Source organism: Salmo trutta, chromosome 8 (assembly GCF_901001165.1).
Source record: "Salmo trutta chromosome 8, fSalTru1.1, whole genome shotgun sequence".
Classification (NCBI taxonomy): domain Eukaryota; kingdom Metazoa; phylum Chordata; class Actinopteri; order Salmoniformes; family Salmonidae; genus Salmo; species Salmo trutta.
Window position 1 is genome coordinate 47,702,497 of NC_042964.1, and position 14,923 is coordinate 47,717,419.

Here is a 14,923-nt window from a genome sequence, read left to right on the forward strand (position 1 = left end):
TTTGTTAAAGGCAATGGTATTGCTGTTGTGATTAGTTGTGTAGTTTTGGGTACCGGTAGTTAGGAGTACGGCAAACACCTTATTTCTTTGGTTCCTCAATATACATTTACCATATTACAATGTAGGCTATGTGTTACAGCACTACTTTTGGTGTCCCCCTCAGGAATTGCTCGAGAAAATTTCATGTAATTGTCCCCTCCAAAGTTGATATCAGATTTTCGCCAATGCCAAGACCATACAGCAGTTTAACAGGACAGGTTCCAACAGAACAGGCCTCGCCATGGTCGACCAAAGAAGTTGAGTGCACGTGCTCAGCGTCATATCCAGAGGTTGTCTTTGGGAAATAGAAGTATGAGTGCTGCCAGCATTGCTGCAGAGGTTGAAGGGGGGTCAGCCTGTCAGTGCTCAGACCATATGTCGCACACTGCATCAAATTGGTCTGCATGGCTGTCGTCCCAGAAGGAAGCCTCTTCTAAAGATGATGCACAAGAAAGCCCGCAAACAGTTTGCTGAAGACAAGCAGACTAAGGACATGGATTACTGGAACCATGTCCTGTGGTCTGATGAGACCAAGATAAACTTATTTGGTTCAGATGGTGTCAAGCGTGTGTGGCGGCAATCAGGTGAGGAGTACAAAGACAAGTGTGTCTTGCCTACAGTCAAGCATGGTGGTGGAAGTGTCATGGTCTGGGGCTGCATGAGTGCTGCCGGCACTGGGGAGCTACAGTTCATTGAGGGAACCATGAATGCCAACATGTACTGTGACATACTGAAGCAGAGCAAGATCGCCTTCCTTCGGAGATTGGGCTGCAGGGCAGTATCCAAGATGATAACGACCCCAAACACACCTCCAAGATGACCACTGCCTTGCTAAAGAAGCTGAGGTGATGGTGATGGACTGGCCAAGCATGTCTCCAGACCTAAACCCTATTGAGCATCTGTGGGGCATCCTCAAACGGAAGGTGGAGGAGTGCAAGGTCTCTAACATCCACCAGTGTCACGGCTGTCGAAAGGAGCGGACCAAAGTGCAGCGTGGTTGTAGTTCCACATTTTATTAAATCCGTGAAACTTTGCAAAACATAAATAACTGAACTGACAAAAACAACAAACCGTGACGCAGAGAGAAACAAACACTACTCAAAAGATAATAACTCATAAAAACCAGGAAGAAAAACCCCTACTTAAATATGATCTCCAATCAGAGGTAACGAGGACCAGCTGCCTCCAATTGGAGATCAACCCAAACAACCCCAACATAGAAATAGAAAAACTAGAACTTAAACATAGAAATAGAAAACATAGAAAAACACAAAAAACACCCCCTGTCACGTCCTGACCTACTCTACTATAGAAAATGACATCTTACTAGGGTCAGGATGTGACAACCAGCTCCGTGATGTCGTTATGGGGGAGTGGAAGAGGACTCCAGTGGCAACCTGTGAAGCTCTGGTGAACTCCATGTCCAAGAGGGTTAAGGCAGTGCTGGAAAATGATGGTGGCCACACAAAATATTGACACTTTGGGCCCAATTTGGATATTTTCACTTAGGGGTGTACTCACATTTGTTGCCAGCGGTTTAGACATTAATGTCTGTGTGTTGAGTTATTTTGAGGGGACAGCAAATTTACACTGTTATACAAGCTGTACACTCACTACTTTACAATGTAGCAAAGTGTAATTTCTTCAGTGTTGTCACATGAAAAGATATACTCAAATATTTACAAAAATGTGAGGGGTGTACTCACTTTTGTGAGATACTGTATGTACAGTTGAAGTCGGAAGTTTACATACACCTTAGCCAAATACATTTAAACTCAGTTTTTCACAATTTCTGACATTTAATCCTAGTAAAAATTCCCTGTCTTAGGTCAGTTAAGATCAGCATTTTATTTTAAGAATGTGAAATGTCAGAATAATAGTAGAGAGAATGATTTATTTCAGCTTTTATTTCTTTCATCACATTCCCAGTGGGTCAGAAGTTTACATACACTCAATTAGTATTTGGTAGCATTGCCTTTAAATTGTTTAACTTGGGTCAAACTTTTCGGGTAGCCTTCCACAAGCTTCCCACAATAAGTTGGGTGAATTTTGGTCCATTCCTCCCAACAGAGCTGGTATAACTGAGTCAGGTCTGCAGACCTCCTTGCTCGCACACACTTTTTCAGTTTTGCCCACACATTCTCTGTAGGATTGAGGTCAGGGCTTTGTGATGGCCACTCCAATACCTTGACTTTGTTGTCCTTAAGCCATTTTGCCACAACTTTGGAAGTATGCTTGGGGTCATTGTCCATTTAGAAGACCTATTTGCAACTAAGACCCATTTGCAACTAAACTTCTGACCCACTGGAATTGTGATACAGTGAATGAATTATAAGTCAAATAATCTGTCAGGAAACAATTGTTGGAAAAATTACTTGTGTCATGCACAAAGTAGATGTCCTAACCGACTTGCCAAAACTATAGTTTGTTAACAAGAAATTTGTGGAGTGGTTGAAAAACGAGTTTTAATGACTCCAACCTAAGTGTATGTAAACTTCTGACTTCAACTGTATATTAAGTTGTAATATTTAATTACTGTAGGTGTATGTTATGATGATGACAGAAACATACTCACTGGGGTCCCAGGTAAACCAGGAATTCCAGCAATCCCCACCCTGCCTTGGTCTCCTTTCTCTCCCCTCTGCTCAGACACACACACACGCACGCACACACGCATACGCGCACACGCACACACACGCACACACACACACACACACACACACACACACACACAATGAATAGGCTTTAATCACCAATACCCTATACAGTAGGTGAACCTGTGACAAGTTCCTGCTGAGAGAAGTCCACATACTATGCACAGCAGAAGGCTTTCTCATCAGAGGCCTTAAACATGTCAATTATGAAAATCACACCACCAACTGTATGGTTTTTGATCATTTAAATCAATAATCCCTACTGTTTGATTCTTGAAGAATAGAACTTAGAAAAGCGAGCTAGTTCGACTGCCTAATCCCAACGTAACCCAAAACATCTTCTGAAGTACTTGGTTAGTCCATGCACATCATCCATCAATGCAAGAGGGAAACTGCTGTAGTCCTAGAGAACCACAGCCGATGCAGGGTTTTGTCTCACCCAGCAGTAACACTCCCTGAATCAACTGGTCATCAACTAACAACGGTCTTTAATTTAAACCACAATTGGTTTAATCAGGTTTATCAGAGCTGGGCTTTAAACAAACCCCGTAGCTGTGTAGGACTGCAGTTATCCTCTGATTAAAGGAGTAGAGCAAAATGTGTTTATTCAAAGGGTATGAATACTGTACTCACCGTTCCTGGCTCACCTGTCTTTCCTGGGTCACCCTGCAGACAGGAAACCATTCAAAACACAACACCTTGATTATCTGCTCGAACTTTTTATGGATTGAACGATCAACACCCAATTTTGTTAATGTGAACTCTTACTGTGATAATAGTTCTGTTATGCTGACAAACTACAACAATACATCTAGCCTATGTACGTGTATGTTTGTGTGTGTTCACATTAGAATAACAACAACAGATGTGAAAGGAAGTGAGGGGATGAGGTATCCAAACCTTGGATCCAGGTTTTCCTGGTAACCCATCCAGACCATCTCTCCCTGACCCAGACCCTCCCTGTCAAACATGTTACCATGGGTCAGATGTAAACATCAGTTACAACAATGTAATACCAATATAAGCCCTCAACCTTCACCCTGTAGGTTACAGTTATTTAGAGGTCATTCAACGTTGTGGGTATTACATACATAGCTTTTATCAGCCTGTTCACAAAACGTTTGAAAAGTCTTAGCGATACTACTTAGCGATAGAGCTCTTCATTGTTACTCATGTGGTCATACCGTTCCTGGAGACCCTGGTTTTCCATCAGGACCCTACAGAGAGAAAAATACAGTGTTATTATTACCATGATCTGCCAAACATGACCTGTGACCTCTAAGTATCACACTCACCCTTTGTCCAGGCAGACCTGTCTCCCCTCTGAATCCAGGCTCTCCGGGATGTCCTGGTTCACCCTGATGGATGAGAAAACACCAGCCCCAATCAAATAGAATAGAATAGAAAATAACAATCGAATAGAACAGAAAATAGCATAATCAAATAGAATATAAAATAATATAAAATAGAACAGTATAGAATAGAATAGAAAAGGGTATTTCTGGATAAGAGTTTGAACAATAGGAATACATGTCAATGTATTATACTGTGATTAAGTAAATCTATTATACTGTGATAAAGTAAATCTATCATACTGTGATTAAGCACATATATTATACTGGGATGAAGTACATCTATTATACTGTGATTAGGTATATATATATATTATACTGTGAGTTAGTATACATATTATACTGTGATGAAGTACATCCATTAAACTGTGATTAAGTAAATATATTATACTGTGATTAGGTATATATATATTATACTCTGATTAAGTACATCCATTATACTGTGATTAAGTAAATATACTGTGATTAGGTAGATCTATTATACTGTGATGAAGTACATACAGTGAGGGAAAAAAGTATTTGATCCCCTGCTGATTTTGTACGTTTGCCCACTGACAAAGAAATGATCAGTCTATAATTTTAATGGTATGTTTATTTGAACAGTGAGAGACAGAATAACAACAAAAAAATCCAGAAAAACGCATGTCAAAAATGTTATAAAATGATTTGCATTTTAATGAGAGAAATAAGTATTTGACCCCTCTGCAAAACATGACTTAGTACTTGGTGACAAAACCCTTGTTGGCAATCACAGAGGTCAGACGTTTCTTGTAGTTGGCCACCAGGTTTGCACACATCTCAGGAGGGATTTTGTCCCACTCCTCTTTGCAGATCTTCTCCAAGTCATTAAGGTTTCGAGGCTGACATTTGGCAACTCGAACCTTCAGCTCCCTCCACAGATTTTCTATGGGATTAAGGTCTGGAGACTGGCTAGGCCACTCCAGGACCTTAATGTGCTTCTTCTTGAGCCACTCCTTTGTTGCCTTGGCCGTGTGTTTTGGGTCATTGTCATGCTGGAATACCCATCCACGACCCATTTTCAATGCCCTGGCTGAGGGAAGGAGGTTCTCACCCAAGATTTGATGGTACATGGCCCCGTCCATCGTCCCTTTGATGCGGTGAAGTTGTCCTGTCCCCTTAGCAGAAAAACACCCCCAAAGCATAATGTTTCCATCTCCATGTTTGACGGTGGGGATGGTGTTTTTGGGGTCAAAGGCAGCATTCCTCCTCCTCCAAACACAGCGATTTGAGTTGATGCCAAACAGATCCATTTTGGTCTTATTTGACCACAACACTTTCACCCAGTTGTCTTCTGAATCATTCAGATGTTCATTGGCAAACTTCAGACGGGCATGTATATGTGCTTTCTTGAGCAGGGGGACCTTGCGGGCGCTGCAGGATTTCAGTCCTTCACGGCGTAGTGTGTTACCAATTGTTTTCTTGGTGACTATGGTCCCAGCTGCCTTGAAATCATTGACAAGATCCTCCCGTATAGTTCTGGGCTGATTCCTCACCGTTCTCATGATCATTGCAACTCCACGAGGTGAGATCTTGCATGGAGCCCCAGGCCGAGGGAGATTGACAGTTCTTTTGTGTTTCTTCCATTTGCGAATAATCGCACCAACTGTTGTCACCTTCTCACCAAGCTGCTTGGCGATGGTCTTGTAGCCCATTTCAGCATTGTGTAGGTCTACAATCTTGTCCCTGACATCCTTGGAGAGCTCTTTGGTCTTGGCCATGTTGGAGAGTTTGGAATCTGATTGATTGATTGCTTCTGTGGACAGGTGTCTTTTATACAGGTAACAAACTGAGATTAGGAGCACTCCGTTTAAAAGTGTGCTCCTAATCTCAGCTCGTTACCTGTATAAAAGACACCTGGGAGCCAGAAATGTTTCTGATTGAGAGGGGGTCAAATAGTTATTTCCCTCATTAAAATGCAAATCAATTTATAACATTTTTGACATGCGTTTTTCTGGATACTTTTGTTGTTATTCTGTCTCTCACTGTTCAAATAAACCTACTATTAAAATTATAGACTGATCATTTCTTTGTCAGTGGGCAAACGTACAAAATCAGCAGGGGATCAAATAATTTTTTCCCTCACTGTATATTATACTGTGATTAAGTACATATAAATCTATTATACAGTGATCCATGTCATGCCGATGACGTAGATTCCACTTATCTCACCTTGATCACCCTAGTCAGGATATTGTTGTCTGAACTGAACTGGAGGGAACAAACACAACAGAAATATGAAACAAGTCCAGTCCTCTCCATAAAGGGCCTTGAAAGGGTTACATTAAAGATGATCTAGTCATATGAAACTAAATTAACCACCCAAAAAAAGTTAATGTTCAATCACATGTTTTCATCTAACTCCCTGGATATATAATCTAACCCCTTGGGCTTCTAGGAGCATCAAGCATCTTCTCACTGGTTCCATCTGCCAGGGATGGCTGAGTTCATGGAAAGTTGTTCTGAAGTGGTAATGGATGACGGACTTACTTGTGCGCCTCCCGGAGGTCCTGGTTTTCCCTTCAGAGGCGAGACCATGGGAACAAAACAAAACAAGAGGGATGAGCGGTCAGAAACTAGCAGCTAGTAAACACAATGTGCTAGCTGAGCAGTCCTGCATCGCCATCACAATACTGATGGGAGATACAACACTCACTCAAGGGGAACATAACATGATTAATAAAGTTGAGATTTTTCATTTGTGCATTTATCAGGCTAGGAATATAATTAGGAACACAAGAGTGTTTATGTTCCTGAACAATGGGCGAAGTCAGTGACGTGAGACATTGACCTAAACCAAGTGTGATGGAGAGTCAGTCAACCGCTGCATGCAGTGATAAATGTTTGACAGTCAGATGTTGTTGTGAATGTAGACCTACAGGCTCTCCTTTCTTTCCCTCCGTTCCCTGAAACAAAGAGGAAATCATATCGCTGAACATATCCAGCCACGCTGAGCAATTCAAATCCATCAGGGTTGTATCTTTGACAGTGACTAATAAAGTTTTACAAACAAAATGGCGCTTGATAGTAAAGTCAGACAATGCTTACAGGCAAACCAATGTTCCCGGTATCTCCTTTCTCTGCTGGGTCCCCTGGTCGTCCCGGTAACCCCAGTGGGCCCTACAGTACCAGTATAGTGTGAGGATAAGCCATAAAATATCCACTCCAACAAACAGTGCAGCATATTTCAAACTTGTGTGCAGAGAAATGATAAGAGTTGGGTAGAACATGGAGACATTACCCTTATTCCTCTCTCACCAGGCTCACCCGCTGGTCCATGCTCTCCCTGAGGAGGAAGCATTCATAACAGAGAGAAAAACTGTGACTCACTGCATGTTTGTGGGTGTTGTATCCAATCATATGCTGTAGGTGTCTAAATATAATGCTGTTGTAGCGATTGAGGAGGAACAGCAGGAGTGGGGCTTGAACCAGTAAACCAGAGGTAACATGGCGAGTGCATTACCCTGTGCCATAGAGGTTCAGAGCTATTGGCAGAGGTTTCATTATATTTACAGTAAGCTACATACAAGGAGACTATACTGAAATACAAACTGGGTGGTTCAAGTCCTGAATGCTGATTGGCCATGGTATATCAGACTGTACACCACGGGTATGACAAAACATTTATTTGTACTGCTCTAATTACGTTGGTAACCAGTTTATAATAGCAATAAGGCACCTCTGGGGTTTGTGATATATGGACAATATACCACGGCTAAGGGCTGTGTCCAGGCACTCTGTGTTGCATCTTGCCTAAGAACAGCCCTTAGCTGTGGTATATTGGCCCTATACCACACCTCCTCGGGCCTTAAGGCTTAAATATTGTCCAGCGGATACAGATGCATGAACTCACCCGTAGTCCTGATTCTCCTTTGATTCCAGGCACACCCTATAGACAAGGATAATTGTCACGCCAATAGTGTCATCTAACCCATGTTGACTGTTTGAAGAACAATGTGAATGTATTGATCCTATTTTCCAATATAATGTGAACAGGCAATTTATCTCTCTCACACACAACACACATGTCATTGCAATAACAGCCAGTCATGATTTACTTACATCTTTACCTCTTAGTCCTGGTGCTCCAGGATTCCCGGGGACCCCAACAGTTCCCCCTGCCCCTTTAGAGCCATCATGCCCCTGTAAAGATGGAATCACTGACACGCTGCATGTATGTTTCATTTGAATATCTCTAAAATGTCCCTACAATGTAAGGACATTGATAGCATGTAAAGTGGATTGAGAGAAGTTATTTACCTTGGGTCCAGGTTTCCCAGACAAGCCAACATTTCCCTGTAAGGTGGAGGAAACCAAAAAACATGTCAGTCTGTGCTAGAGTATCATGACTCATGGAGTATCTGACCAATAGAAAAAATAGAAAAATATTAATTAATATCTAACTTATCAGGTGCAGGACAGAAGATCGTATCAAAGAAAAGGAAATGTCCGGAACAGTTATGCTCCCATGGTGATATAATCAGACGAACAAAAAAGACAACGTTTCGATCCGAGTTGGATCTTCGTCAGGTCATCTGACCAATGACACACACCGGTAGTAAAGCACTCACCCTTTCACCGTTTTCTCCCTTTGGTCCCTGCTGTCCAGGAATTCCGAACCCAGGATTACCCTGTAGAAACCCAACAGACAGACCACACACACGCAACACCATTTTTTCTCTATCCGGCCGTCACAACACAAAAATATGTTATATGTGTTTGTTGTATCGACCATGTGATTGTTATGTTGACCATATATTTGTTGTGTCGACCATGTGATTGTTATACCTACCATGTGATTGTTTTGTCTGCTGGGTAGGGGTGAATCTCAGGGTAGGAAATGGGTTATGGAGGAACCTGAGGTAATGGCAAGATGGATGACACTATTCTGTGTGGTTTACCTTTTCTCCTTTGACTCCTTGGACCCCCTTTACTCCCTGGGGTCCAGTCGGACCGACGGGCCCAATGTCACCCTGAGTAACACAACACAGACAGTCACACACACACACATACACAGGCCAATAAATAAACACAACACAGACAGTCACACACACACACACATACACAGGCCAATAAATAAACACAACACAGACACACAGGCCATTCAATAAACACAACACAGACACACAGGCCAATCAATAAACACAACACAGACAGTCACAGACACACAGGCCAATCAATAAACACAACACAGACAGTTACACACACAGACCAATCAATAAACACTACAACCACTTTCAGTACAACAATCATAAGCAGCTTAGCAACCAAGGGGGCCTTTGACGTGATCTGAAGATCCCCTCCTTAAAGTTTTAACAATACATCTTGGACGACTACATCTAAAGAGGAAATAGCTATCTCTGTGGTGTAGCATGGGTAATCCATGAGTCCCCAGTGCAGTGGCCACTAAGCACAAATGTAATTGTGTTGTGTTTGCTAACAGGCAGGCCTGGGGATTTGGTCCTTGTTGTGAGAGAATACTCCCACCACCAATTAACAGCACTTTAACTGTTAGGATATGATGGCTTAGAGTTTGTTGCAATGCAGATGCCATTAATGAGCATCACTGACTTGTATATTAAAGTAACACCAGAGGGCTATCTTGTGTGGTTATGGCACTTTAGGGTTATTATTGCAGGTTTTACCTAAAAATACATAAACAAGCAATAATAAGTCACTTACCCTGGTACCCTTCTTTCCTGTGGGACCAATGATCTGTTGTGATGAAACGGAGAGGAAGCATAATATTATGCAGGATATGATAGTACTGTGTATAAAACATGTAGCTAGGTAAGTACAGTCAGGAAGAATTATTTGATATTGTAACATTACCCCTTTGGCTGGGTCACCAGGAACTCCTCTCTGTCCCTGTGGAGTGAGACCAAAGGCTTACCTCTCTCTCGCTCTCTCTCTCACACACACTAACACTCACACTCACACTCACACTCCATGAATACTCACCTCGTCACCCTTCTGGCCAAGAGCCCCCGCAAAGCCCTGAGAGAGCGGAGGACAACATATCTATTCATATGCTGAACAATACACATAGCAAACTTACCTGAGCTTATTATACAGAAAATAAATATATCTTGCCAAATAAGGTCATCAAATCTCATAACTAGGGCCCTGTGTTTTGGTTAATCACGTCACATGACCTGGATTTGAACTTTTATTTTAAAGCTTTTTCATGAAACTGTCCCATTTTCTTTTTATATCAATTGGTCCAGCACCATCCTCAGACAATTGCTTTCATTGTTGGTGTAATTCTAATTTCTGGAAAAGGCTTAAAATAAATCTAGATCAAATGACATGATAGCTAAGAACACATAGTCCTACTCATAACATACGGGTCATAACAAGGTCATAACAAATGAAAAACAATAACATTCTTATTAATTTGTTATGGGTTACAGTGTTAATTGGCCAAATGATATAAAAAATATTAATTTGAGTCAATATCAGCCATTGGAACAAATGCTTGACTGAAATTATTCATACCTTTCCAAACATAAACAGTGCCTTTGAAAAGTATTCAGACCCCTTCACTTTTTCCACATTTTGTTACGTTACAACCTTATTGTCACGTCCTGACCAGTATAAGGGTTATTTGCTATTGTAGTTTGGTCAGGACGTGGCAGAGGGTATTTTGTTTATGTGTTTCGGGGTGGTGGTGTATGTAGTAGGGTGTTTGATTTATTATTTCCGGGTTTTGGTCTATGTTCTTTCTGGTTTGTTGTATTTCTATGTTTAGGTTGATGGGGGGTTGGACTCTCAATTGGAGGCAGATGCTTTCTCGTTGCCTCTGATTGAGAGTCCTATATATGGGTAATTGTTTGGTTTGGTGTTGTGGGAGATTGTTTCTTGTTTTGCGTGTGTGAGCATGACAAGACTGTTTTGTTGTTCGTGAGTTCTTCGTTTTTGTTATTTTGGTGTTCACTTTATTTAAAATAAATACAAGATGAGCATCCACATTCCTGCTGCGTTTTGGCCCTCCATTCCCGACGACAACCGTTACACTTATTCTAAAATGGATTATATAAAATAAAAATCCTCAGCAATCTACACATAATACCCCATAATGACAAACCGAAGACAGGTTTTTAGAATTTTTTGCAAATGTCTAAAAAAATATATAAAAAATACCTTATTTACATAGGTATTCAGAAATGAGACTTGAAATTGAGCTCAGGTGCATCCTGTTTGGATTGATCATCCTTGAGATGTATCTACAACTTGATTGGAGTCCACCTGTGGTACATTTTACTGATTGGACATGATTTCGAAAGACACACACCTGTCTATATAAGGTCCCATAGTTAACAGTGCATGTCAGAGCAAAAACTAAGCCATGAGGTCAAAGGAATTGTCTGCAGAGCTCCGAGACAGGATTGTGTCGAGGCACAGATCTGGGGAAGGGTACCAAAAAATGTCTAAAGCATTGAAGGTCCCCAAGAACACAGTGGCCTCCATCATTCTTAAATGGAAGAAGTTTGGAACCACCAAGAATCTTCCTAGAGCTGGCCGCCCGGCCAAACTGAGCAATCAGGGGAGAAGGGCCTTGGTCAGGGAGGTGACCAAGAACCCGATGGTCACTCTGACAGAGCTCTAGAGTTCCTCTGTGGAGATGGGAGAACCTTCCAGAAGGACAACCATCACTGCAGCACTCCACCAATCAGGCCTTTATGGTAGAGTGGCCAGACAAAGACACTTCTCAGTTTTGTCAAAAGGCACCTAAAGACTCTCAGACCATGAGAAACAAGATTCTCTGGTCTGATGAAACCAAAATTCAACTCTTTGGCCTGAATGCCAAGCGTCACGTCTGGAGGAAACCTGACACCATCCCTACGGTGAAGCATGGTGGTGGCAGCATCATGCTGTGGGGATGTTTTTCAGCGGCAGGGACTGGGAGACCAGTCATGATTGAGGCAAAGATGAACGGAGCGAAGTACCGAGAGATCCTTGATGAAAACCTGCTCCAGAGCGCTCAGGACCTCAGACAGTGGCGAAGGGTCACCTTCCAACAGGACAATGACCCTAAGCACACAGCCAAGGCAACGCAGGAGTGGTTTCGAGACAAGTCTCTGAATGTCCTTGAGTGGCCGAGCCAGAGCCCGGACTTGAACCCAATCAAACAATTCTGGAGAGACCTGAAAATAGATGTGCTGCAACACTTCCCATTCAACCTGACTGAGCTTGAGAGGATCTGTGGAGAAAAATGGGAGAAACTCCCCAAATACAGGTGTGCCATGCATGTAGTGTCATACCCAAGAAGACTCAAGGCTGTAATCACTGCCAAAGGTGCGTCAACAAAGTACTGAGTAAAGGGTCTGAATCCTTACGTAAATGTTATATATATACTGCTCAAAAATAAAGGGAACACTAAAATAACAAATCCTAGATCTGAATGAATGAAATAATCTTATTAAATACTTTTTTCTTTACATAGTTGAATGTGCTGACAACAAAATCACACAAAAATAATCAATGGAAATCCAATTTATCAACCCATGGAGGTCTGGATTTGGAGTCACACTCAAAATTAAAGTGGAAAACCACACTACAGGCTGATCCAACTTTGATATAATGTCCTTAAAACAAGTCAAAATGAGGCTCAGTAGTGTGTGTGGCCTCCACGTGCCTGTATGACCTCCCTACAACGCCTGGGCATGCTCCTGATGAGGTGGCGGATGGTCTCCTGAGGGATCTCCTCCCAGACCTGGACTAAAGCATCCGCCAACTCCTGGACAGTCTGTGGTGCAACGTGGCGTTGATGGATGGAGCGAGACATGATGTCCCAGATGTGCTCAATGGGATTCAGGTCTGGGGAACGGGCGGGCCAGTCCATAGCATCAATGCCTTCCTCTTGCAGGAACTGCTGACACACTCCAGCCACATGAGGTCTAGCATTGTCTTGCATTAGGTGGAACCCAGGGCCAACCACACCAGCAAATGGTCTCACAAGGGGTCTGAGGATCTCATCTCGGTACCTAATGGCAGTCAGGCTACCTCTGGCGAGCACATGGAGGGCTGTGCGGCCCCCCAAAGAAATGCCACCCCACACCATGACTGACCCACCGCCAAACCGGTCATGCTGGAGGATGTTGCAGGCAGCAGAACATTCTCCACGGCGTCTCCAGACTCCGTCACGTCTGTCACATGTGCTCAGTGTGAACCTGCTTCATCTGTGAAGAGCACAGGGCGCCAGTGGCAAATTTGCCAATCTTGGTGTTCTCTGGCAAATGCCAAATGTCCTCCACGGTGTTGGGCTGTAAGCACAACCCCCACCTGTGGACGTCGGGCCCTCATACCACCCTCATGGAGTCTGATTCTGACCATTTGAGCAGACACATGCACATTTGTGGCCTGCTGGAGGTCATTTTGCAGGGCTCTGGCAGTGCTTCTCCTGCTCCTCCTTGCACAAAGGCGGAGGTAGCGGTCCTGCTGCTGGGTTGTTGCCCTCCTACGGCCTCCTCCACGTCTCCTGATGTACTGGCCTGTCTCCTGGTAGCGCCTCCATGCTCTGGACACTACGCTGACAGACACAGCAAACCTTCTTGCCACAGCTCGCATTGATGTGCCATCCTGGATGAGCTGCACTACCTGAGCCACTTGTTTGGGTTGTAGACTCCGTCTCATGCTACCACTAGAGTGAAAGCACCGCCAGCATTCAAAAGTGACCAAAACATCAGCCAGGAAGCATAAGAACTGAAAAGTGGTCTGTGGTCACCACCTGCCGAACCACTCCTTTATTGGGGGTGTCTTGCTAATTGCCTATAATTTCCACCTGTTGTCTATTCCATTTGCACAACAGCATGTGAAGTGTATTGTCAATCAGTGTTGCTTCCTAAGTGGACAGTTTGATTTCACAGAAGTGTGATTGACTTGGAGTTACATTGTGTTGTTTAAGTGTTCCCTTTATTTTTTTGAGCAGTGTATATATATATATATTTTAAATAAATAAATTAGCTTTGTCATTATGGGGTATTGTGTGTAGATTGATGAGGGAAAAGACGATTTAATCAATTTTAGAATAAGGCTGTAACGTAACAAAATGTGTATAAAGTGAAGGAGTCTGAATACTTTCTGAAGGCACCGTATAATAGACCTCAGAAGGCACTGTATAATGGAACTCAGAAGGCCATAACTAGGATGATGATTTGAGATAATCCTCCTGTATTCATTATGCACGTTGCAATTAAATGAAGGTTGAATTAAAGCTCAGTGATGCAAGACCTTCTCAGATAGATCATTAGTTCTGACACACCCATGGCCGTGGGAGGTAGGGGTGCTGAGGGTTCTGCATCACCCCCTGAAAAATCTGAATTAAAAAACATATTAATAATAATAATAAAAGTAGTGCACTGGGCCTTTACTAGTCGTCTATTAGCGGGCCGATGTAGCCCATGGCTGGACAGGTTGGAGGTGGGAGGAGGATGGCTGCCCACTTCAATCTAATCAGCTGGGTTCATTTCCCTAAGGTAGACACACTCCTTCACACAGATAATATGTGGAGGGAGAGGGCAGTGACGAGGGAAGGGGAAGTGGGTTCACCTAACTAGTTGCAAACTTTCTCAGTGAAAAGTTACAACACAAGCGATTTGAAGGATAAAGAGAGCAGATTTGTAACCAGAGGATTTGTTAAAGGATGGTAAGCCATAGAGGAAGACAGTCTGAAAAGCCCTACAGACTGTAAGTCAGGAGACTCGAGGATGTCTTCAATAGGCATCAAATGGAAGAAAAACTGAAACGGAGAGGGACAACCCGGACTTGTCCAGTAAGAAACGCACATTTTCGTTTTCTGTTTCTGCATGCCCAAATGAACACAGCCCAGGTTTGGTAGTGTGGTAATGATTGATTCTG

The 14,923-nt window shown here is 42.8% G+C and overlaps 1 protein-coding gene across 1 annotated transcript in view; it reads right to left on the reverse strand.

Moving 5' to 3' along the window:
• Positions 1 to 14,923, reverse strand: part of LOC115199130 (collagen alpha-1(VII) chain-like) — an 85,405-nt gene that overhangs the window by 20,852 nt on the left and 49,630 nt on the right. The window contains exons 42-59 of the mRNA XM_029761720.1: positions 10,025 to 10,060; positions 9,896 to 9,931; positions 9,746 to 9,778; positions 8,965 to 9,036; positions 8,635 to 8,694; positions 8,324 to 8,359; positions 8,126 to 8,206; positions 7,917 to 7,952; positions 7,305 to 7,349; positions 7,112 to 7,183; positions 6,943 to 6,969; positions 6,554 to 6,583; positions 6,236 to 6,274; positions 3,989 to 4,051; positions 3,878 to 3,910; positions 3,594 to 3,653; positions 3,327 to 3,359; positions 2,615 to 2,680 (exon numbers count right to left, since the gene is read on the reverse strand). Coding sequence (XP_029617580.1) covers positions 2,615 to 2,680; positions 3,327 to 3,359; positions 3,594 to 3,653; positions 3,878 to 3,910; positions 3,989 to 4,051; positions 6,236 to 6,274; positions 6,554 to 6,583; positions 6,943 to 6,969; positions 7,112 to 7,183; positions 7,305 to 7,349; positions 7,917 to 7,952; positions 8,126 to 8,206; positions 8,324 to 8,359; positions 8,635 to 8,694; positions 8,965 to 9,036; positions 9,746 to 9,778; positions 9,896 to 9,931; positions 10,025 to 10,060 — 858 coding nt within the window. The remainder of the gene's footprint in view (positions 1 to 2,614; positions 2,681 to 3,326; positions 3,360 to 3,593; positions 3,654 to 3,877; positions 3,911 to 3,988; positions 4,052 to 6,235; positions 6,275 to 6,553; positions 6,584 to 6,942; positions 6,970 to 7,111; positions 7,184 to 7,304; positions 7,350 to 7,916; positions 7,953 to 8,125; positions 8,207 to 8,323; positions 8,360 to 8,634; positions 8,695 to 8,964; positions 9,037 to 9,745; positions 9,779 to 9,895; positions 9,932 to 10,024; positions 10,061 to 14,923) is intronic.